This window comes from Podarcis vaucheri (genome assembly GCF_965113315.1).
Source record: "Podarcis vaucheri genome assembly, chromosome: 8".
NCBI classification, from domain to species: Eukaryota; Metazoa; Chordata; class Lepidosauria; order Squamata; family Lacertidae; genus Podarcis; species Podarcis vaucheri.
In genome coordinates, this window is record NC_138766.1 from 84,588,611 (window position 1) to 84,612,947 (window position 24,337).

The 24,337-nt window shown below is 46.5% G+C and overlaps 1 protein-coding gene across 3 annotated transcripts in view; it reads right to left on the minus strand.

Moving 5' to 3' along the window:
* Nucleotides 1-798: 798 nt before the first annotated feature.
* Nucleotides 799-24,337, minus strand: part of ST3GAL1 (ST3 beta-galactoside alpha-2,3-sialyltransferase 1) — a 118,969-nt gene continuing 95,430 nt past the window's right edge. For all 3 annotated transcript variants that reach the window (XM_082235845.1, XM_082235846.1, XM_082235847.1), the window contains 5 exons: nt 22,602-22,798; nt 19,456-19,635; nt 12,396-12,441; nt 7,989-8,108; nt 799-5,943 (listed from right to left, as the gene is read on the minus strand). In XM_082235845.1, coding sequence (XP_082091971.1) covers nt 5,770-5,943; nt 7,989-8,108; nt 12,396-12,441; nt 19,456-19,635; nt 22,602-22,798 — 717 coding nt within the window. In that variant the 3' untranslated portion in view covers nt 799-5,769. The remainder of the gene's footprint in view (nt 5,944-7,988; nt 8,109-12,395; nt 12,442-19,455; nt 19,636-22,601; nt 22,799-24,337) is intronic.

Below are 24,337 nucleotides of genomic sequence, written 5' to 3' on the forward strand. Positions count from 1 at the left end.
GACGCTTTGCTACGGGAAAGGCAAAAGCTGCCAACGCAGGGGAAGCTCTGGAGCCAACTGAAGATTCCCAGGTAAGATCCTCCCTCTATTGTGTGGTCAGGTAGTCCCTCCCCTACCTGGCCTGGTCTCCTTGGCAACGCTTCCCCGGGCGGGATTGGACAACTGAGGTAGGCGGAGACCTCCAGGTATCCCACCTGGGGGAAGGCGAAGCCAAGCCTATGCTGATGAAGCCGCACAGGGTCCAGGGGCTGCGCGCGTCCACGCAAAGGGCGCCCCCCATTTAATGTGGTGAGCGGTCATTCTCTAAGTCTCCTCCTTCCCTGGGTCCTTCTCCAGCAATCTGAGATTTTGTAGTCTTGTCTGTTTCTGCTCCTTGCTCTTCAGACCGCTTCTGGTCCTGGGAGACTAGCAGGGAGGGGAACTGGTTGCAGGATGGGAAGACCCCCTGGCTTCTGCAGCAGCCTGTCTTATCTCTGCCTCTTGACACCCCCTCCTCTCCAGCCTGCTTCTGATTTCTCTCTGCCACATACACCCCCAGCTCACTAAACCCTGTTCATCGCCCCGCCACCAATCCCCAAATACAGTCGTACTGTAGATTTGTATAACGGCATCACTATATTGGCAGTTCTATTTTCAATTCCTTTCCTAACGACCCATAGCACGGAATCTGATTCTTCACAGCTGCCACACACTCAACGGACAATTTAACCAATTAACTGACCGCAAGCTCCTGCGGTCAGCGAGCACAATTTCTTTAATCAGACGCCGAGTCTAATAAAGAGGCCTTCGAGAGGAACGGGTGATTACAATACAAAAATTTATTCGAAGTCATTTGCATCGTATTGAAAGTGTCAACAATAAATAAGATGTCGCCAAATAAAACAAAGTGATCCTTCATTTGCAGAGAGAAAAGTGATCATATAAAGAGTATTATAAGAAAGAAAGATAGAAAGAAAGAAGACTTTGACGACAACCCTGGAGACAAGTGTCAAAGAAATTTGGCTTTGCTCAAAACACCCACACCTACAAATAAATACTTTTAAAAGATAATTTAGCAGGGACATTCCAGCCCTATTGGCCAACACCAGCAATTGAACCAGGTATTTCTGTATGCAAAGCTCTACTTTTGAGCTACAGTTCTTTCCTCAAAAGGGGAGCTTGCAGGGGCTGGCACTTGACCCTTGCCCCCACCGACATTTCTGTGATTAAGGTCGCCAACTGATCAGGAAACCTATCTAGGCCTGCTCCTCCGCCTTTAACACCCACTCCACCTTCAAAATAATTGGTGGGTAAAAGCTTCTGCACAGAATGGAAAGTTGCAGCCAACAACTCAGGCAGACCCTGTTGAAATGGATTTAAATTAGGCAGTTGAGTTCAAAGCGTCTGCCCATTGCCTCCAGTTCAAGTTGTTGTTAAAGGCACAAGAGCACAAGTAGATGTGTGTGTGTGTGTGTGTGTATAAAGCTGGTAACCCTCGCTGCGATCATAGCAGGAAGACAGCTATAGAGTGTTACTGGTTACTAGAGTTTTGCTGGAAAATGAGAAAACCCTTGTCATTTTGACTGTCATGTTAGCTTCCATTTTTAATCAATAAATCACTGATCACCTGGTATCAGAAAAGTGAGAAATGCTGGCTTTGCCGCCTAGAGGTAAACAGAGACACAGTCTCCTTCTTCTCAGCAACGGGGAGAAGATGAACTTTCTGAATGCTCACAAAAGCTACTGGACACAGAATCTCACCCATTAAAGCAGGGCTGGTCTTTGACTGGGAGTCCATTTCCAAACAATGCCCAAAGCCCTGCCTGCTTTTAAAAGGCTCAAATATTGAAGCAAGGGATTTTTGGGTACGCGTGTCTAAGTTGCTTGGGAACTTGCAGCCTTGCCAAATCAGACACCAGAAGTATAAGCAGAACGCAGAAGAGAATTCTGCAAAAAGCAGCGACACGACCCAATAGGGAAGGGAGAAGGGGGAGAAATTACACCCACCCAACAAACACACCTTGATTTAAAAATGATAAGCTGACAAGTTTCTTAAGAGTGATTTCTTTCCTTAAAAAAATAATACCACAGGTTCTGGAAGAAGAAGAAAACATTACGGAGGATAACCAAATATGCAGCTCGTTTGAGAACATTTTCTTTATGTTCTTACGCTCCAAGCTCTGCTGAGGTGGGCTGGTGAATAGTTTGATTGCGCTAAGGGTGCCAGTTTGTCTCCCTCTTCCGGCAAGGAATCTTATACTAGGACAGGCAGAAATCCAACCAGGGAAGCTGTTTCTCATATTATCGTCTGGGAGCTTAGGGAAAGCTTTCCCAGTTGGATGCCTCCGTGGCTTGTGGGAAACAAAGGTATCAATCTGAGCTCTCATCGAGACTGAGGACAGTGCAGTCTCTGCCCCTGTATAGAGAGCAGGGGTTGCTAACACACACAAACACACAACCTGCAGCCCTCATGGCTAAGTGAGAAAACCCATAAGCATTTCTGCCTGCTCAGACATTTACAGGGACATTCTGTGGTTGGGACACCTGTGTGCTCAAAGCAGATAATCTCCTTCCTACGAACTTCCACTTTCTCTCCTTCCTTCATAACTGCCTTCCATCGCTGCTCCATGTTTTCATTCTCCTTACCAACCTAGAATTTTTTATCTTTACTTTCTAAGAAACGCAATACATATATTCACATACTTGATTGAACCCCCCCCTCAAAATACTGGAACAAGGAATAAGGTAAAGGTAAAGGACCCCTGACCATTAGGTCCAGTTGTGATCGACACTGGGGTTGCGGCGCTCATCTCGCTTTAGTGGCTGAGGGAGCTGGCGTACAGCTTCCAGGTCATATGGCCAGCATGACTAAGCTTCTTCTGGTGAACCAGAGCAGCGCACGGAAACGCCGTTTACCTTCCCGCCGGAGCGGTACCTATTTATCTACTTGCACTTTTACGTGCTTTCGAACTGCTAGGTTGGCAGGAGCAGGGACCGAGCAACGGGAGCTCACTCTGTCGCGGTGATTCGAACCGCCAACCTTCTGATCGGCAAGTCCTAGGCTCTGTGGTTTAACCCACAGCACCACCCGGAATAAATTAAGCCAATTTCACAATTCTGACCCAGTCCCAGACTGTGCTCAGGGTAAGTGCACCACCCAAAGCCAAGCCACGTGTCTCAGTTCTTTCTGTCCTCGTCGCAGGGAAGGAGGTTTTTCCAGATCTCATGCAATGATGAACCAGAGTTCCTTTTAAAGGGGGTGGGGGTGGGACGGGACACCAGGGACTGAAACTAGAATCTTTCACATGCATATCAAGTGCCTCTGTGCTCAGTCCTCCTTGGGTGCTAACTACAAATTGATTTATTCAGATGTTGTTCCGACCCTATAAGCTCAGAGTACGATGTTGAAAAAACAACATTATTTCCAGTCTGTGGGTTGCCAATTAACTGGGGCAGTCTGGCCTGCTCTTGTGCATTTTGAGCAGCGACCCTGATCTGCAGGCGACGTTTCCCACAATGTGGAGGTAAGAATTAGCCGCTTGCGGATCATGTTGCTGTGAAAGGCACAGGCACAGAGGTGGGCAAAAGGAACTGGCAACCCTACCAGGGAATCTAAACGATTCTGGGGCAGACAATAATATCCTTGCTGCGGCACTCATTTCGAACGGGTTTCGAACTACACCTGCGCCGCGAAATTAATTACTGCAACCCACTGGGGCTAAGGGTCAAATGGCAAGTTTTCAAAAGGCGTCCTTAAATCTGGCCGCTTTCGTTTTGAGGGAAAAGCAACCATCCTGATCCCCACGCCGTCCCCTTCCTGCTGAAATACAGCTGGTTTATGCATTCTTATTTATTTAAAAATAATAACTGTGTTTATCCTCAGGTGTCGGTTGCCCGTGAGAACTAAAAAGCCTTGCACGAGATCTTTCGGAGAGGTTTTCAGAAAGGGTGTCTCTCTCCTTTTTATAGCAACAATTAAAATAGATACGCACTGTTTTTATTTTTTAAAAAAGGAAATAAGAAGGTAGCATATCCATCTGGATTTTCAGCACAAAGAATCACTCTGACCCCCCCCCCCAACGTCCCCTCAAGAGGTCCCACGACCAGCGGCACGAGGCGACTTTAACGTGGATCTGCCCACCACCGTTTTCTTGAAACCACCACACAGCCGTCTTCCTAACAGTCTCACAATTAGTTCCTGTGGCAAATGCTTCGTTAAGGACGGCTTCATTCTCCAGAAGAGGATGCTTTTCACAACGTTCCAGCCTAATCTCTTCCCGTCACCTTTGCTTAAGGGCCTTGTTAACTGTGGAGATCATCCCTTCCTCTTTTCATTGTTTATAAGGTCCCTGACGGTGCGATCCTAGGCTTGCCTGCTCAGAAGTAAGCTGTATGGAGTTCCCAAGTAATCTCATTCCCTGGCCATGGATCTCACATCTTGATTCTGCTCACTCCTCCGATGTAGCCCTTGAACAATATCCTCCTGAGGTGGAGACAATTTTCTTCCACTTCAGGACAATTTCACACAGGAGCCACCTACCACAGCAGTAAAAAATAGAAGCCAAAAAAAATCTTCTTTTTTAAATAAAAACCCCCACATTCTTTTAAAATAAGGCAAAAACGTTTCTCTCTCTCAAAAACAAAACTGAAACCTGACTGTTGCTCGCGAACCTTTCAAGTAGACTGAAGAAAGCTGTCGATAAAAAAACCCCGATGATGGTAAGTAGCGTTGAACTTTGGTCAGATTTCCCTATATATATATGTAAAAAAGGTTTAATCAAGGGATTTCAGTCTCGGTGAGAGCCAAACAAGACAAAACGACTCTCCCTTTTATATTCTTGATATTTCAGAAAGGCACATGTCAATGACCAAAATTTATATAGATATAAAAATAACTTCATTTCTCTGATTGGTAGCAGAGTCGAAAGCTCAGAAGCGGCGAGAAAGACATTTTTAAAAGGTAAACAATAGTGACTAGTTTACTCCCGCTTCTTATATCTTCATTTTCAACCCCCCCCCCCCAAATCTTTTCCCTCCTTAATTATGGCTATGAAGAAGAGCAAATACATTTCACACGGGGGGGATCCACAGTAATAACTGGAAAGTGTTTCATTCAAAATTCCCAGCTCTTGGCAAATGGAATAATAGAATCATAATATTTTAGAGTTGAAAGGGACCCACAAGGGCCATCTAGTCCAGCCCCCTGCAATGCAGGAATCTCAGCTGAAGCTGGTGCCAATTTTTGCCGGCTGGTGACAAACGCACACTTGATCATAATGCAGTATGGGAGCTCGGAGGTCTTGCAAGGACGCTGCTCTTGGGAGAAGATAAAAAACAGAATTAGCTCCTTTTTGAGGTAATTTGTGAACAGAGAGGTTGTTTCACATCCACTGTTGTCAGGAATGAAATCCAGCATCTCTTTCGCTGTGTTTTCGGTCCCAGAGAAAATGAAAGCTCAAGATATGCATTCTCAGAAAGACGAAAAGGGGTCAGGGGTTGGGATCTAACTTTTGTTTCCTTTAACTTGCACAAGGCAAGATTTACAGAGTGGAAATGTCTCACGAACGGGAGAGTGGTGAAGCAGGAAGAGGAATACTCCCACATCCTTCAAACGTTGGTAAAGAAAATTCGGGAACCCAGCAATGCCGCTTGCAAACTGCAACCCGGCGGTCGTTCCTGGCTTTGTCGGCTAAGGCGTGAGATACAGTCAACTCCGAGACCCCTTTCGTTTCGGCAAAAGTCTCTGTATTCCCCGTAAGTCAGAAATCACAGTGCTCCCCGTGACCGGGGTCATCTGCCCTTGAAAAAGCGTACTTTGTCAACCGAGGCAAGAGTCAACGTTACGTTGGATTCAAAATCCCCATCGTGGACACCCGTCTGGCGGAAAGCCCCGGCTGATGGGTTGTTTTCCCAGTAGTGGTGCCAGTTCCCTTTGCTGTCGGCTCCGAAGCCATAAAGGTCCACCTGTGGAAGAAAAGAGAAAAGAGCTCTGAAGAAGTCTCGGCCTTCAATGTAGCAAGTGCGCTGCTTTAAAGCTCTAAACGGCCTCGGCCCAGTATACCTAAAGGAACGTCTCCACCCCAATCGTTGTGCCCGGATGCTGAGGTCCAGCTCCGAGGGCCTTCTGGCGGTTCCCTCACTGTGAGAAGCAAAGCTACAGGGAACCAGGCAGAGGGCCTTCTCGGTGGTGGCACCCGCCCTGTGGAACACTCTCCCACCAGGTGTCAAAGAGAAGAACCACTAGACTTTTAGAAGACATCTGAAGGCAGCCCTGTTCAGGGAAGCTTTTAATGTTTAACAGACCACTGTATTTTAATACTTTCTTGGAAGCCACCCAGGGTGGCTGGGGAGACCCAGCCAGATGGGTGGGGTATAAATAATAAATTATTATTATTATTTTCAGGCCAGAGGCCCATCTACGTCCAGCATCCTGTTCTCAAAGTGGTCAACCAGGGGAGTCCAAGGGAAGCTCGCAAGCTGAACTGAGCACAGGAGCCCCTCCCCACTTCCCAGAAACTACCTAATTTTCAGAGGTATTGATAGCTTTGTCATCCACAAATTTGTCCTCTTATCAAGCCATCCAAGTGGGTGACCACCTGTATCTTATATAGTATTTAACCTCTTTCCCCATTTCCATGGATGGAAGCCCTCTGCAAGCTCATGTGATGAGGGGAGAGCGGGAATGAGATTCTTGACCCTTCCATCTCCTTCCCATCCCCAGCTTCATCACCTTCCCCAAGCAGAGAAGGAGCCTATCTGCAGAGGTCGAGCTTCCCAACGTATCTCCAATCTCCCCACCACACAATAATAACTGTGCGTGTGGGAGAAGAATGAATGAATTGGGTTGAAGTCATGGAAAGTGGTACCTTGGGTTACAGACACTTCAGGTTACAGACTCTGCTAACCCAGAAATAGTACCTCCGGTTAAGAACTTTGCTTCAGGATGAGAACAGAAATCGTGCAGTGGCGACAGCAGGAGGCCCCATTAGCTAAAGTGGGACCTCAGGTTAAGAACAGTTTCAGGTTAAGAACGGATGTCCAGAACGAATTAAGGTCTTAACCCGAAGTACCACTGTGCCTGAACAAGTTAAAGGACCCCTGGATGGTTAAGTCCAGTCAAAGGCGACTATGGTGTTGCGGCGCTCATCTCACTTTCAGGCCGAGGGAGCCAGCGTTTGTCCACAGACAGCTTTCCGGGTCATGTGGCCAGCATGACTAAACTGCTTCTGGTGCAACGGGACACCGTGATGGAAACCAGAGCACATGGAAATGCCATTTACCTTCCCGCCACAGCAGTACCTATTTATCTACTTGCATTGGCGTGCTTTCAAACTGATGGGTTAGCAAGAGCTGCGACGGAGCAATGGGAGCTCACCCCGTCGCAGGGATTCGAACCACCGACCTTCTGATCGGCAAGCCCAAGAGGCTCAGTGGTTTACACCACAGCGCCACCCGTGTACCTGAATAACCCAGAACTGAGACTCAGCATCTATTTTTACCCTCACCACAGGGGTTGTGAGGGACAGGTCTGCTCCGGTAGTTTATTATTTGGAAAAATACGGTCCCTCCTCTCTCTCATTTTCTTTTCCATGCCAAAAGAGGAGTTTGAAAGCCTCTGCTTCTGATTTAAAACTAACCACAGTTCCTTGTGACCTCTGAATCCGGCAACTGTGGTTTGTTTAAATGAAGTTAGTGAGCCTTGTTCACTCCCATCTGTGCTGTGAGGAGGAGGCTAGACGCTTTCATTTTTGCTCAGTTACCTGAACTTGGTTACATCTGAACTTGGAGAATTAGCCCATATTCACACCTCACTGAGGATGTGAATTATGTGCAGAATAAAGTGGCCCTATTAGAAGCGGTGTTTCTATGATGTCTGCAATGCTCACAAGCTCTCAAGGGATCTGTGGTTGGTTTAGAAAGTGGAAGCTTTCGTTCTCCCTCTTGAGCAGGCTTAGTGGCAAACCACAGTTTCCCATGATGTCTACAGGGAGCCCTAGCACTGCACGTACCTCATCGCACATGTGAAGAGCAAATATAACTGACAGGAAGCCTGTTGAGGGGTATCTCCCATGATGATGCAGCCAGTTATCATAAACGTATTTTATGAAGAAGGGGTGATAAATCAGGATCTGAACAGAATGAATCAACAGGCCTTGTTAGTTTGGTTGCAGATACAACACGGATGCAAAAAAAGGTCGCTAAGAACAGATATGAAATTGGATAAGGTTAGAAGTCACTGAATCCAAGTGCAAAATTGCAGTAAAAGGTGGGATTTCAAAATCAGAATTTGTGTATTTATTCACCTGCCTTATCTTGTAAAAACCAGGATGGGTCAGAACATTTAGAACATGAGTGGCCTCCAAATTCTATTGGTCTTTGCCTCCAACTCCTATTTGCCCCAGGCAATAAACCAGAGCTTTCCAAACTTTTCATGTTGGGGGACACACTTTTTAGACATGCATCATTTCGCGACACAGGAATTCAGTTTTACTAGCAAACCAGAGGTTCAACTGGCCCCCTTCCAGGAACGTTCCTGCGACACACCTACACACTGCAGCCGACACACTAACGTGTCACGACACAGTTTGGAAAGCTCTGCAATAAACGAACAGTTCAAGGAAATGCTATATGTGCAGTTCCCATCACCACCAGTAAGTGGAGATGCAGCGACGCCACTGAACTGCTAGCTTGGTTCCTGCTGCTTCTTACAGTTACAGGGTGGGAATTTTGAGCCACATCACTTTGCAAGCCACCTTTGAAACTTTGGCTCATTCCCCCTGACATGATATGGGGTTTGTAGTAAGGATGGAGGGATCTGTAAATTTTTGTTCTATGTTTTTCCCTCCCTTTTACATGTGTTCATTCATAAATCAATTTCACCAAATTTCTACAGTCGCCTGAGATATTAAAAAAAAAATCCTGTACGAAAATCCTCTTTTAAAATGCATTTTGTTAAATGTTTCATTGCAAAGTAGGTACTGGGGCTGGGGCTCAGTAGGACAGCATCTGCTTTGTTTGAAGAATGCCCAGAGCTCAATTCTCAGCATCCCTACGTAGAGCAGGAAATGTCCCTTTTAATGAAACACAAAACAAAAACACAGAGAGCAGCTGCCAGTCAGTGTAGACAATACTAAGCTAGATGGCTCCCAGTACGTTTCCAAGCACAATTCAAAGTGTTGGTGCTGACCTTTAAAGCCCTAAACAGCCTCGGTCCAGGAGGAGCGTCTCCACTCCCATCGTTCCACCTGGACACTGAGGTCCAGCGCTGAGGGCCTTCTGGCGGTTCCCCCACTGCAAAAAGTGAGGTTACAGGGAACCAGGCAGAGGGCCTTCTCGGTAGTGGCGCCCGCCCTGTGGAACGCCCTCCCTTCAGATGTCAAAGAGAACAACAACTACCAGACTTTCAGAAAACATCTGAAGGCAGCCCTGTTTAAGGAAGCTTTTCATGCTTGATGTATTACAGTATTTTAATATTTTGTTGGAAGCCGCCCAGAGTGGCTGGGGAAGCCCAGCCAGATGGGCAGGGTATAAATTATTATTATAGTCTCGACTCAGTATAAGGCAACTAAACATGCTATTGCAAAATATGTATTTTATGTCAATGTTCAGACCCCTGGTAATGGACTTGACTGACTGGCTAAACCCAGTGAGTGTACCTGATTGGTCTCAAGCCCTCGGTGAGTTAAGGACTTCCCCTGCATGTGAAGGCAGGCTTCAGTGGATACAGAGGACGAGACCAATAGTGGGTCCAATGGTCAAGAAGGGTTTCCTGAATGTGCTGTAGAGGGACGTGAGGGGCAGGTGGGGCTCATCCACCTGGGAAGGTAGCCCATCCAGGAGAAGGAAAACTCTAGTCCTAAACCTGTGCTGCCTTCGGGAGAAGAGAAAGCTCTAGGGTAATAAGGAGAAATTAGAATCTGGAAGAATGGTTTGATTATAAATGAAAATATGAAGTAATATTATATGAGGACATATAATTAAGGGTAAGATATGAGGGTACGAATTTGCTGAATAAATTTTTGAATGGAATACAAAGAGGGAGGTGAGAGGAAGTCAGGAAAATAAGTAAAATAATTATAGAAATTGAAGGGAGGGATTTTTACCTGTATTTTTTCTTCTTTTTCTTTTTTGTTTCTGCTTTTATGCGGAATTTTTGGTTTTGGGGTTTTTCTGGTGTATATTTTTTATTGTTTGTTGTTATGTCTTTTGTAATCTTTTCTCTTGTTAAAACTCAATAAAATATTATTTTAAAAAAGGGGAAAAAAGAAAAAGCTCTAGGGTAAACCATACATAAATCCAGAATGGAGTCCCTAAGATGGTTGGATGGTACCTTGTATGCCTCCTTCTTGCAAGTCCTGCAGCCAAGCTGCTGCCAAAAGTCTTGCTCTGCTTTTCTTTGGACCATATCAGCAATGCTGCGGGGGGGTGTGGGTGTGGGTGTGGGGGGGGTGTGTCTTGTCGCCTGAGCAACCCAGGACCTCCATAAGAATAATTTGCTATTTATACTCTGCCCATCTGGCTGGGTTTCCCCATCCACTCTGGGCGGCTCCCAACAGAATATTAAAAACATGAGACAACATCAAAACTTCCGTAAACAGAGCTGCCTTCAGGTGTCTTCTAAAAGTCAGATAGTTGTTCATTTCCTTGACATCTGATGAGTGGGCGTTCCACAGGGCAGGTGCCACTACTGAGAAGGCCCTCTGCCTGGTTCCCTGCAACCTCACTTCTTGCAGGGAGGGAACTGCCAGAAGGCCCTTTGAGCTGGACCTCAGTGTCAGGGCTGAATGAGGAGACCAGGTTTGCATTCCAGGGAGGTCACTTCAGTGCTGCTAATGCAGCAGTTTGAACATCACCCCTGGAGGTGCACTCCATTCCCTCTCAAGACAGACGGATGCCAGCAACACACTTCCAGATCAACTTTATACTAAAACACACGTTTTCTGGGTGCCTTTGGGTATAAGATGCCTAAAAGATCGTCTGACCCCTTGTATACCCTACTGATCACTGCAGGTACCATCTGCTCCCATCTTCCTTCTTTTTTTATATATTAAAGATTTTCTTGATTTACAAAAGTGTGTGCAATGTCTTTCTCTCTAGTTTCCCCCCATGTAACATTTTTACAAATCAGTTTGATTTGTTGAGACATTAGGAAGAAAAGGGGAAAAGAAGTGGAGAGGGGAAGAAGATGGGTGAGGGTGGGGTCGGGTGGCGATGTTTCTATTTTACTTAATATAGGGTTTGGTGTCAGCGTTGCTTGTGCAGGTTCTCTGCTGTTCACTTGTGTTCCTTTGGTGGTGAGAGGTTGGGGTTGGCCTAGGGTGTGGTTGTTCATTTGTGGTGGTCTTTGTTTTCATGTGTGAGTGGGATGTGTGTGTGTTTTAGATCAGGTCAGCCATATTGATTTGTATGCCGTTGGTGGATTTTTGTCGTTGTCTTGTGGGGCTGTGTGTATGATAAAGGGGAGCCATACCGGCGGTGAAGGCGTCTTCTTCTATTTGTCCCCATGTCAGTTTCAGTTTACTGGTTAATTTTTTTAGTAAGGCTGTTTCCCATAATATTTTGTACTACTGGTCCGTGCTTACTCCTGGCAGTTCTCTCCAGTGTCTGGCTATGAAGCTTCTGGCTGCTGAAAGCAGGTGGATTATGAGTTCTTTGTGGTGTAGAAATCGGACCTTTGGTGGGATGTCATCTGTCTTGTGGAATTTCTTCCTGCTGCATATCAAATAAGCACCACCACTACTGAAAAGCTTCCTTTTTTAACAAGCCTTTAAACCGGGGCTTTTAATCCCACTTTGTATCCATACTGGATTTGAAATCATTTTGATATAAGAAATTATTCTATATAAGTTTTCTACTGCTGATTCTTTTATTGCTCAGTTGCTTCAAGGTGTTTCCCTGGAAGTGATGCATAAATGGAATTAACTTTGTGTTGTGTTGTGTTGTGTTGTGTGTGTTACAATTTAGAATATTCATTTAAACAACCTCAAAATATCAATGACTTCCCTTCCTCTCCTTCCATGGTTCATTTTGCATAACGTAAATCCCTGCCTATTTTATATAAACCAAACCCTTCAGCATTCCATTATTGCATCCATCAAAACTTATTTATACTGCTGAATTTATCTTAATGCTGCCAACGTTTTCAAGTGTACACAAAATAGAGCTAACTTTGTAAGCGAGCACTGCAAATCTTAGAGAAGTTCCATCTATGGTTAGCCAGCTGGACAGGTCAGCTGGCAGAGCACAAGACTCTTAATCTCACGGTTGTGGGTTCGAGTCCTACGCTGGGCAAAAATTCCTGCATTGAAGGGCCAGTCTTTTCTGATTCTACAATTCTACGGTTTGAAGGATCATCTGAATGTAGCCCATGCTTACGTACGGAAGAACTTTGTGGCCAGATCAGAGCAATAACTCACCTTGCCTTTGTTGACTTTGATTTTGCGTGGCACTGGAATATATGTGCTGTCAAAGAAAAGATATACATGAGTCAGTAAAAGCAAGGTACACCCTGTGCAGCACGCAGTAATTTTTTTTTAAAAAAATAGTAAAACATCCACCTTGACTTCTAAATCCAAAGTCTTGGCATCTATGTCATTTATGAATGACACACTAAATTAAAATGCCGAGGTTGTAGGTTTGCAAAATATAGGGAGGAATTCAGATCGCTATTCTGTCACAGTGCATTTCTGCTTGGAAGATGGAGCAAACTCCCATTAGGGCCTGTTGAATTTGTCAACTTTCAAATTCCAAAAAATGAGGGGATGCTAAAAAGTGTGACTTGGGAATTCAAAAGGTATTTTGGTTCAATTAATATGATTTAGTTTGGCCTGGTAAGTAAAATGTGTGTAAAATGGCATAGAAATCATTAAAAATTATTTCCAAGTACCTGTAGTTACATTATATATCAATATTATATTTATTTATTATTATTATTATTATTATTATTATTATTATTATTATTATTATTATTTAGCATTACCTGACATTTTCAGAAGGCAAAATTAAAATTCTTTGGTTTTCCTAAAGCAGTGCTTCTTCATCAAATGCAGACTTACCAAGCTAAATGTTGTCCAATCACAAAAATAATAGCAGATTTGAATTCCTCACACCAAAAAAACACACAAATTTAAAGACTCCTCACCGAATAAATTTGCAAAAGTTAAGTTTAATTCCCTAAAACGGCACACCCTACTCCCCCATGTGCTGTCCTGGGGTTCTCTTGACCCCTCGCCCACCAGAGCTGATCTGGGGCACATGGGTGCAGTACATATGAAAAAGCCCCACTTGTGCTAGCAGGACTTCTGCTAGAATAACTGTTTTATTTCCCTCCAGCCCATAGTCAATTTGCCAAAAGTTAAACACAGAAAGGGCATTAAACCTTAGGCGAGCAAAGACTGGCAGCTCCATGTCTCTCCACATGCCCTGTTCCTGAATGGCTAAGCTACTGTGATGTCATGGAATGTTCACTCACTCCCTCTACTCCTCACAGCTGTCAGTCATCAGAATGCTCTCCCTTTCCCCAACCAATGTTCTGTCTGTCCTGTCTGCACGACAGAACACTCAGGTTTGCTGTGGATCAAGGAAAAAGCTCTTTCATCCTCAGAAAAAGTAAATAGCTGCTGTGAAACCCACTTTTTTTAAAAAGACACATACATATTTTTTATTTTATTTTTACAGAAAAGAATTCCCTGCCATATATGTGGCATTCTGGTTTGGATGAAGCCGTTGCTAAAATCCATTTCTTTACCAAAGGGAGACTAATCCATTCCCTTAAACTCGGCTAATAAGAACAGAGGCTTTTGTCAATTCCCAAATAAAACCCTGGAACGTGAAACCTTTGATGAACGCTTCAGTTTGTGCTTATCCTGTCCAGGAAGTTTGCTTTGATTCTGTTACACTGTAAGCTGCCTAAATTTCTTTAGCCTTTGCTCCATTGCATTACAGCAGACATTCACGTTGCCTTGCTTCCTGCTGCTTGCTTTTCACAGACAGCGAGATCAAAGGAACCCTGACCCCTTCTCCTCCACCCCCCCCCCAAATAAATAAGGCACAATAGAGAGGGGGGGAATAGAGGAAGTGCCACGCAACACATTGTATCTCAGTATGCAAAACCACAACTTTGCATATCCGTTTCTATTTAACGATTTTCCTCTCTCACTTCCTAGTTCTGTTTAGCAAAAAGAGGCACCGTTACTATGATGAAATCTGTGTGTATTGAAAGAGAAAATCTATATTGCAAGGGGGATCAGATACGTTATTCTTATCCTGGCTAGTAGGCTATGGACGGCTTACTAATGGTACATGTGAACAGGATCTAGGGGCCTTGGTGGACCACATGTTTAACAGGAGTCAACAGTGTGATACAGCATCAAAAAAAGGTGAATGCTATTCTAGGCTGTATCAACAGAAGTCTAGTGTCCAGATCAAGGGAAAGGATAAAGTAAAGGTAAAGGGACCCCTGACCATTAGGTCCAGTCGCAGACGACTCTGGGGTTGCGGCGCTCATTTCGCTTTACTGGCCAAGGGAGCTGGGGTACAGCTTCCGGGTCATGTGGACAGCATGACTAAGCCGCTTCTGGCAAACCAGAGCAGCACATGGAAGCGCCGTTTACGTTCCCGCCGGAGCGGTACCTATTTATCTACTTGCACTTTTGACATGCTTTCGAACTGCTAGGTTGGCAGGAGCAGGGACCGAGCAACGGGAGCTCACCCTGTCACGAGGATTCGAACCGCTGACCTTCTGATCGGCAAGTCCTAGGCTCTGTGGTTTAACCCACAGCACCACCTGCGTCCCTGGTAGGGAAAGGATAGTCCCACTCTATTCTTCCTTGGTCACACCACACCTGCAGAACTGTCCAGTTTTGGGTGCCACAATTTAAGAAGGATGTTGACAAGCTGGAACGTGTGCAGAGGAGGGCGACCAAGATGATCAAGGGTCTGGAAACCAAGCCTGATGAGGAACAGTTTAAGGAGCTGGGTATGTTTAACCTGGAAAAGAGGAGACTTAGAGGAGTTATGATTTGTTGTTGTTGTTGTTTAGTCATTTAGTCGTGTCCGACTCTTCGTGACCCCGTGGACCAGAGCACGCCAGGCACTCCTGTCTTCCACTGCCTCCTGCAGTTTGGTCAAACTCATGTTAGTGGAGATATGATAGCCATCTTCAAATATCTCAAGGGCTGTCACGTGGAAGAGGGAGCATGCTTGTTTTCTCCTGCTCTGGAGGGTAGGACGTGAACCAATGGCTTCAAGGAGATTCCATCTAAACACACAGAAATGCTTTCTGACAGTTAAGGGCAGTTCGACAGTGGGATAGACCCCAACGAGAGGTGGTGGAATCTACTTCCTTGGAGGTTTTTAAGCAGAGGTTGGGTGGCCATCTGTCATGGATGCTTTAGCTGAGATTCCAGAAGAGCATAAGCTTTTTTTGCTGCTGCATTTCTGGTCCTGCTTACTGGTTACCCACAGGTGTCACGGTCCGGTTCACGGGCAATCAAAGTCCCGGCAGGGGACGTCAGGACCGGGGGCAAGATGGCGGGATGGGAGCAGGAACGGGGGCCCAGAAGCCAGGATTCAGGAAGCCAAGGGTCCAAGAGTCAGGAAGCAAGGAGTCATGAAGTCAAGGGTCCCAGGATCAAGAAGCAAGGAGTCAAGAAGCCGAGGTTCAAGGATCAGGAAGCAAGAGGCCAAACGTAGCAAGACAGGAAGCGTGTTGCTGTGGCAAAGAGCTGAAGGGAAATGCTGACCTTATATCCCTTCCCAGCTCTTGCCACCAGGTGCTGTGAGTTACCAACTGGCCTCACCTGTGCGACCATCGCTTGCCTCTCCAGAACAAACTTAGGAAGGCCCCAGTCCTGCAAAGTCCTATTGGTCACAGGGCCTGGCTCCTGCACACACACCTGGCAACAGGCATCTGGCTGGCCACTGTGAGAACAGGATGCTGGACAAGACGGGCCATTGGCCTGATCCAGCATGCTCTCCTGATGTTCAGTGGGACAGGTCTCAAATCCCCACTCAGGTAATGATGCCCCGTGGGTGACCTTGAGCCAGTCACTGCCTCGCAGGGTTGTTGTGTGGATTAAATGAGATGGGGGGAGGATCACACAGTATGCCAACATTGAGCTCTTTGGAGGAAAAGGCGAGATATAAATGCAATAAATAGAATCATAGAATCATAGAGTTGGAAGAGACCACAAGGGCCGTCGAGTCCAACCCCCTGCCAAGCAGGAAACACCATCAGAGCACTCCTGACATATGGTTGTCAAGCCTCTGCTTAAAGACCTCCAAAGGAGGAGACTCCACCACACTCCTTGGCAGCAAATTCCACTGTCAAACAGCTCTTACTGTCAGGAAGTTCTTCCTAATGTTTAGGTGGAATCTTTTTTATTGTAGTTTGGATCCATTGCTCCGTGTCCGCTTCTCTGGAGCAGCAGAAAACAACCTTTCTCCCTCCTCTATGTGACATCCTTTTATATATTTGAACATGGCTATCATATCACCCCTTAACCTCCTCTTCTCCAGGCTAAACATGCCCAGCTCCCTTAGCCGTTCCTCATAAGGCATCGTTTCCAGGCCTTTGACCATTTTGGTTGCCCTCCTCTGGACACGTTCCAGTTTGTCAGTGTCCTTCTTGAACTGTGGTGCCCAGAACTGGACACAGTACTCCAGGTGAGGTCTGACCAGAGCAAAATACAGTGGCACTATTACTTCCCTTGATCTAGATGCCATACTCCTATTGATGAGGCCCAGAATTGCATTGGCTTTTTTAGGGGAGGATCACACAGTATGCCAACATTGAGCTCTTAGGGAAAAGGCAAGATATAAATGAAATAAATAAATATAAACGTTTTTACTGCCAACAACAATGGCTGGATGAGGCCAAAGGCCCGTCTGATTCCGCATTCATTCCGTTCTCCCAACAGCCAGCCAGGTTCCTATGGGGCCATGACCGCTTGCTTCCCCCATATATTGTCGGTCTCAGTTGAGGCTCAAAATTGAGCTGCGCCAGCTTTGGCTCTCTATGGCCCATTGCAGGGAAAAAGTGCTCTCACTTCATAAAAAAAGGCCCTGTCCATTAATCAAGAGCCCATCTTCTTCCTGCTTGCCAAAGGCCTGCTCTCTACATTGTGTGCTCCTTGTGTTTTTAATTTCCTGGCTGGAACTCGGTGGGCTGCCGTGGCTTATAATAATAACCATCATCCAGACACCAACTTCAGGAACCTGCCTGATCTGATCGGCGGCAACTTCCAGACGCAATAAATGGAACAGGAAGGAGGCATGTAAGAATAAATATCAGGTGGGTGTTGGAGGGCGAGATTGAACACCTTCTAATAGCCTGCATCAGCCAGATATAGAATCATAGAACTGTAGAGTTGGGAAGAACTGAAGAGTTGGTTAGCGCAACCTGCTGCAATGCAGGAATCGCAACGGAAGAATCTCTGACCACAAGCTTAACATAAGCCAACGTTGTGATGCAGCAGCAAAAACAGCTAATGCTACTTTAGGCTGGATCGACAGAAGTCTAGTGTTCAGATCAAGGGAAGTAATGGTCCCACTCTTATTCTGCCTTGGTCAGACCACACCTGGAGTCCAGTTCTCAGCACCACAATTTAGGATGTTGACAAGCTGGAACGTGTGCAGAGGAGGGCAACCAAGAGGATCAAGGGTCTGCAAACCAAACCTCAGGAGACTGAGAGGAGATACAACAGCGGGATCACATTCATCCAGTGCTTTACCAACTGCGCTGGCTCCCGGTGGAGTACAGGGTCAGGTTTAAGGTGCTGGTTTTGACCTTTAAAGCCCTATACGGCCTAGCACCCACGTACCTAAGGGACCGCCTCTCCTGGTATGCCCCGTGGAGGACCTTAAGGTCCACAAATAACAACACTTTGGAGGTCCCGAGCCTCAAGGAGGTTAGATTGGTTTCAACTAGGGCCAGGGCCTTTTCAACACTGGCCCCGACGTGGTGGAATGCTCTGTCACAAGGGCCCAGCGGTACTTGACATCTTGACAGCTGTTCCGCCTGGCCTTTGGTTTGGACTCGGTCTGACCCTTATGTTTCTCTCCCCTTATGGTCTTGATTTATCAGCTATTTTAAAATGAGGCTGCATTTTAAATTGCATTTTAACCTGTATTTTAAATTGGGTTTTGTTTTGCTTTTCTCCCTCTCTTTCCCCACTACAGTGGTGCCTCGCAAGACGAAATTAATCTGTTCCGCGAGTCTCTTCGTCTTGCGGTTTTTTCGTCTTGCGAAGCACGGCTATTAGCAGCTTAGCGGCTATTAGCGGCTAAGCGGCTTTAAGAAAAAGGAAACAAACTTGCAAGAACTCGCAAGACGTTTCGTCTTGCGAAGCAAGCCCATAGGGAAATTCGTCTTGCGGAACAACTCAAAAAACGGAAAACTCTTTCGTCTTGCGTGTTTTTCGTCTTGCGAGGCATTCGTCTTGCGAGGTACCACTGTATTATGTTTTTACTGTGATTTTATATTATTGGTGTTAGCCGCCCTGAACCCGGCTCTGGCATCAATAAAATTTATTATTATTATTATTATTATTATTATTATTATTATTATTATTATTATTATTATATCTCAAGGGCTGTCGCATGGAAGATGAAGCAAGCTTATTTTCTCCTGCTCTGGAGGGTAGGACTCGAACCAATGGCTTCAAGTGACAAGACTAAACACCAGGAAGAACTTTCTGAAAGTAAGAGCTGCTCAACAGTAAAACGGACTCCCTCAGGTGATGGACTCTCCCTGCAGGTTTGTAAGTAAAGGTTGGACGGTTATCTGTCATGGGTGCTTTAGTTGAGATTCCTGCAGGGTTAGACTAGATGACTCTTGGAGTCCCCTCCAACTACAGTTCTGTGGTTCTTCTATTCTGTGAGATCATATGAAGAGATCTGCTGGATCAAGATGTGGGCTCACTATTACGTCCCTTGATCTAGATACTATACTTCTGTTGGTACAGCCTAGAACAGCATTTGCTATTTTTGCTGCTGCATCGCACTGTTGACCCAACATTGTAAAGGTAAAGGGACCCCTGACCATTAGGTCCAGTCGCGGACGACTCTGGGGTTGTGGCGCTCATCTTGCTTTATTGGCCGAGGGAGCTGGTGTACAGCTTCCAGGTCATGTGGCCAGCATGACTAAGCCGCTTCTGGCGAACCAGAGCAGTGCACAGAAACGCCGTTTACCTTCCCGCCAGAGTGGTACCTATTTATCTACTTGCACTTTGACGTGCTTTCGAACTGCTAGGTTGGCAGGAGCAGGGACCGAGCAACGGGAGCTCACCCTGTCGTGGGGATTTGAACCGCCAACCTTCTGATCAGCAAGTCCTAGGCTCTGTGGTTTAACCCACAGCACCACCCGCGTCCCCCATGAACCAACATGAGTGGTCCACAAAGACTCCTAGATCTTGTCCAATAGAACTCGCCCAACTTCTCATGGCCTCCTAGAACAGAGCAGACACGGCCACTTACTGGTTGATGGTCCCTGTGGTGAGAGCGCTGACGACCCAGCGAAGGTCCAGGGTCTTGAACGGGATGACTATCATGCTGACATTCTCGCCCAGCTCCTTGTAGCTCTCGGGGTAGACAAAGTGGTGGGTGGTCTTGCTGCCGACGTCAGACTCATAGCCGGCTGTGGGGGCTTTGTTCATTCTGTGTGGTCCAAGAGAAGAGGGGTGAGGGAAAAAGCAGGCGACGCCAGGAGGAGGTACAAGGGGCAGGTAGGAATTGGCATCATCTTGCCACAGGTGGCAAACGGCCACTATTGATGGGCGCATTTGCAGGCTGGAGAAACTCTCCCCTTCCCACCTCGTAAGTCTCACAGCCAGCCCCTGCACCTCGAATGGACTTCAGAAAATTCTTCTGTTGGCTAAGGAAGGGTTCCTCTCAAGCGCAGAAATGCAATTGGTTCAACAGCTGCAACCATTCCTGGATTGGGAAAGACTGACCATGGTAGTTCATGCATTGGCTAGATTACTGCAATGTGCCCTTTGTGGGGCTTCCCTTGTGCTTGATCAGGAAGCTGAGGTTAGTGCAAAACGCTAAAACACGGTTACTGACAGGAGCGAGACCTTGTCAGTATAGAACACTTGCCCAGAGATCTGTGCTGGTTTCTGATCTGCTGCCAGGTCAAGTTCAAGGTGTTATTGTTAGTATACAAAGCCATTAACAACCTGGGACCAGTTTCCCAGCAAGATGTTGTGAACTGCCCTGAATCCTGTATACAGTATACAAAAATTACAGTATACGGTATACAGGGCAGTATACAAAATTAATTAATTAAGAATACCACCCCACTCGACTGCTTCAATCTGCAGAACTGGGACTGTTATAGGCTCCATATAACACCTGCTCTATATTTATGAGAAATCAATCTTTTAGTGTGGCAGAACACTTTGGAACTCCCTGCCTACTGACACCAGACAGAGACACCTTTGCTGTACTCAATTTTGGCGCCTACTAAAAACATTTATCCTTTAGTAAAGCCTAACCAGACTTGGAGAAGGTCGAAGTATGTTTTAATCTGTTTTTAGTTTGTTGCAGATTTTATTTTTTTGAACGTTTTAAAGAGCTGTTTGTTTGTTTTTTTACTGATAATACTATTAGCTTTGTCAACCCCCCTGCCCTCTGAGGTGCTTTTTTTGTGTCTTTTTACAGTTAAGCAGCATTTAAATTGTATGAAACAATCGTACGTAAATAACTAAATTCAGCAGGGGGAGGAGAGGGGCCTGGTGGGTGCCAGAAACACCCTTGCGGCTACGCTAACAGGCACAACTTGGCAATCCAAACCATCGTGCACGCAAAAGAGAAAGGCCACAGAAGTAGAGCCCCCACTTTTTTTGGAAAACAGAGGGTCCCAGATTCAATCTCTAGCAACTCCAAGAACAGCTGGAAAGGACTTGTGTGAAATCCTGGACAGCTGCTGCCAGTGCTGTCAATACTGGGCTGGGTGGCCCGGTGGCCCGACACCATGTAAGGCAGCCCTCTCCTGCTCCTGAGCCTGATATGGGTGTCTGTGCATGAATGCCACCTAAATAACACACTGGTAAGAAAGCCATGATGCCCACAAGTGGCTGGACCATGTTCGTGGTTGGCACGACCTTTCATCCTCTATAAAATATTTGCCAGTTCTTGTGGCTAGGGTGTGTGCGTGTATTTAACTAAACTGCTCCCTGGATCATGTGGAACTCCGCCATAAAGAGTTCACTCAAGGTTGCTTGAATTCGGGTAAAGGCTATGGCACCCTGAGGCTTCTGAAGATGAGCAGAGCTGCTAAAAGAGGGTGCTCCCTACAGGTGAACAGGCAGATGGGCAGTAAAGGAATGAAAAACCTCCCAATACGATCTGCCTGTTTGCTTCAACATAAATTGCCATGGGTTTTATTTTATTTGCTTGTTTAAAGGACAGCATATTGAAAGCAGTGTGTGTGTGTGTGTGTGTGTGTGTGTGTGTGTGTATGAGAATTTTTTAAATTTAAGTGGAACAGCCAAAGCATTCACAAGAAGCAGAGTGAAAGACCTGGCAAGAGCTATAATCAATTATTGTAAAGAAATATAGTAAAACCAAATAGTCTAAACCAAAGCCTAGGGCTTGCCGATCGGAAGGTCGGTGGTTCGAATCCCCGCAATGGGGTGAGTTCCTGTTGCTCAGTCCCTGCTTCTGCCAACCGAGCAGTTCGAAAGCACGTCAAAGTGCAAGTAGATAAATAGGTACTGCTCCGATGGGAAGGTAAACGGCGTTTCCGTGTGCTGCTCTGGTTTGCCAGAAGCGGCTTAGTCATGCTGGCCACATGACCTGGAAGCTGTACGCCGGCTCCTTCGGCCAGTAAAGTGAGATGAGTGCTGCAACCCCAGAGTCATCCGCGACTGGACCTAACAGTCAGGGGTCCCTTTACCTTTTATCGTAAGCTGCCTTGTGCATATTCAGACCAAGCTCAGTATTGTCTGCACTGAGCAGCAGCTGCTGTTCAGCATTTCAGACCGATCTCTCTCTCTCCCCCACCAGCCAGTGGTGTAGCTTTTTTAAGGGGGGCACAGGGGCAGTTGCCCCGGTGATGCCTCAATACAGCTTCTGTCGCTGGGCCCCGGTTGGAAACGGCTTCTCCATGCGAACCAGGAAGCGACCTCTCCGGACAATGGAATGACTTCCCTTTTCTTATCTCAATGGCTGCAATCTCCTGGGCGATGTGGATGCCGTGAGGCAGTTGAATGTGCATACATATTTTGTCCGTTTCAAACGTCCCTCCATGTGGTTCTGGCAACCCATGCTACACCACTGCTCCCAGCCTTACGTGGAGATGCTGGGGACTGAAGTTGCGGCGTTCTGCACAAAAACTAGGTGTTCTACTGCTGAGCTGCATCCTTTCCCCTATGGAGTCAGTTCCCCCATTTGGTTGCAAATATCGACTTATCAGGTGAGGGGGAGGTGTATGTGAATCACGATTCTGCAGCAGCAATGGGCTGGAAATTGGTAAATGGGATCTGTGGTGAGGCTCAGCTGCAGACGTCACCTATTTAAGCCTCACCATGAAGACAATGGCTTCCTTCTTTTCTTTTCGTTACTTGCAGTGGCAGAGAGCGATCAGGCTAAGACCGCTAAGCCTTGCAGCAGGGACTCACCTGAACACAAAGTCATGGTTGTCGATCTCCTGGCCGTACTGCGACTGCTTGAGGTTACCCGAGTTCCCCACCACGGCGCACCGCCTGCATCGCGAACCGCTTCTCTCCAGGAGCTGGTCCGCATCTCCAGGGATGAGCTCAAACAGTTCCTGGATGGTCTCGTTTAAACCCTTGGGGTTCTTTTCCCCTTGCAGCTTCTGTAAAGAAGAACACACGAGTCACTGTGCGGCTTTCGGAGGGGCTGTGGAAAAAGGATTCCAGGCACAATTCAAAGTGTTGGTGCTGACCTTTGAACCCCTAAATGGCCTCGGTCCAGTATACCCAAAGGAGCTTCTCCACCCCCATTGTTCAGTCTGGACACTGAGGTCCAGCTCCGAGAGCCTTCTGGTGGTTCCCTCCTTGCAAGAAGTGAGGTTACAGGGAAACAGGCAGAGGGCCTTCTCGGTAGTGGCACCCACCCTGTGGAATGCCCTCCCATCAGATGTCTTAGAAATAAAAATACTATCTGACTTTTAGAAGACATCTGAAGGCAGCCCTGTTTAGGAAAGTTTTTTATGTTGATGTTTTATCATGTGTTTAATATTTTGTTGGTAGCTGCCCAGAGTGGCTGGGTACGCCCAGCCAGATGGGCCCAGTATAAGTAATAAATTGTTGTTGCTGTTGTTGTTGTTGTTGTTACAAGAGTGTCTTGGCTTGGGAATCAATAGGTTGGAGCAGGTTAGGTGACACAAGAGGCATTCAAACATGGTAGATATCACATTCGTTTCCTTGATTAAAGCTCTTGGAGAAACCGCTTTCTTCAGCGTTGGACCCACTAATGGTCTTTCCGCTCAATCTGCTGAGCCTGTCTTCACATGCAGGGAAAATCCCTGCAACTGAGGGTTTGAGACAATCAGCTACCCTCAAGTGGTTTAGCCAGTCAGTTAAAGCCATTCCCAGGGTGCGGCCATTGTTGCATGCTGACTGCTTCTAAGAGCCACAGGTGAGATCTGAGTGCAGGCTGGGGACCAAAGGTGAACAAACTACCCCAGAAGGAGAATGTGTGTGTCCCCCACCAGGGGAAAAAGATCCCTGCATTCCCATGCACCCTTTTTTATCCTCATAGCAACCCTTTGAGGTAGGTTAAGCTGAGAGGCCCAAGGTCAGCCGGTGAGCTTCGTGGCAGAATGGGGATTCAAACCCTGGTCTCCCAGGTCCTAGTCCAACACTCTAACCACTACACCACATTTGTATCCCTACCTAGACTTGCAATGTCCATAATATGGTGCTTTCATTTCCTTACGAGCAAATGTGAACATCTATTCCGCAGCTGTTTCCTACCCCTGCCCAAACCCAATTATAATGTGAAGTAAGAAATGAGCCAGCTGGTGAGACCAGAGGCAACAGAAATCCGGTCATTGCCTCTAATGATATTGATTTTGGGGAGGATTGGCAGGTGTCGTCCCCCCCCTTGCTGTCAGCACAGATTTAACAGGCCTCTCAGACATCGGGAAAGCCACCCACGACAGAAACTTCTGACGGACAGCTTGCCACAGAAACCAGATACCATGCAGAACAAACCATTTCTCAGATTGGTCACTAAAGCTGCCTCCAGGTTGTCAGTCATTTGCAGGAGGGATCCAAGAGCACGCCGGAAATTTAGGTTTGTGCAACTGCAGTGTTCTTACAAAAGGCAACTTATTTGCAGATCTGTTGAGAGCCAGTGGTAGTTTAGTGGTTAGAATGTTGGACTAGGA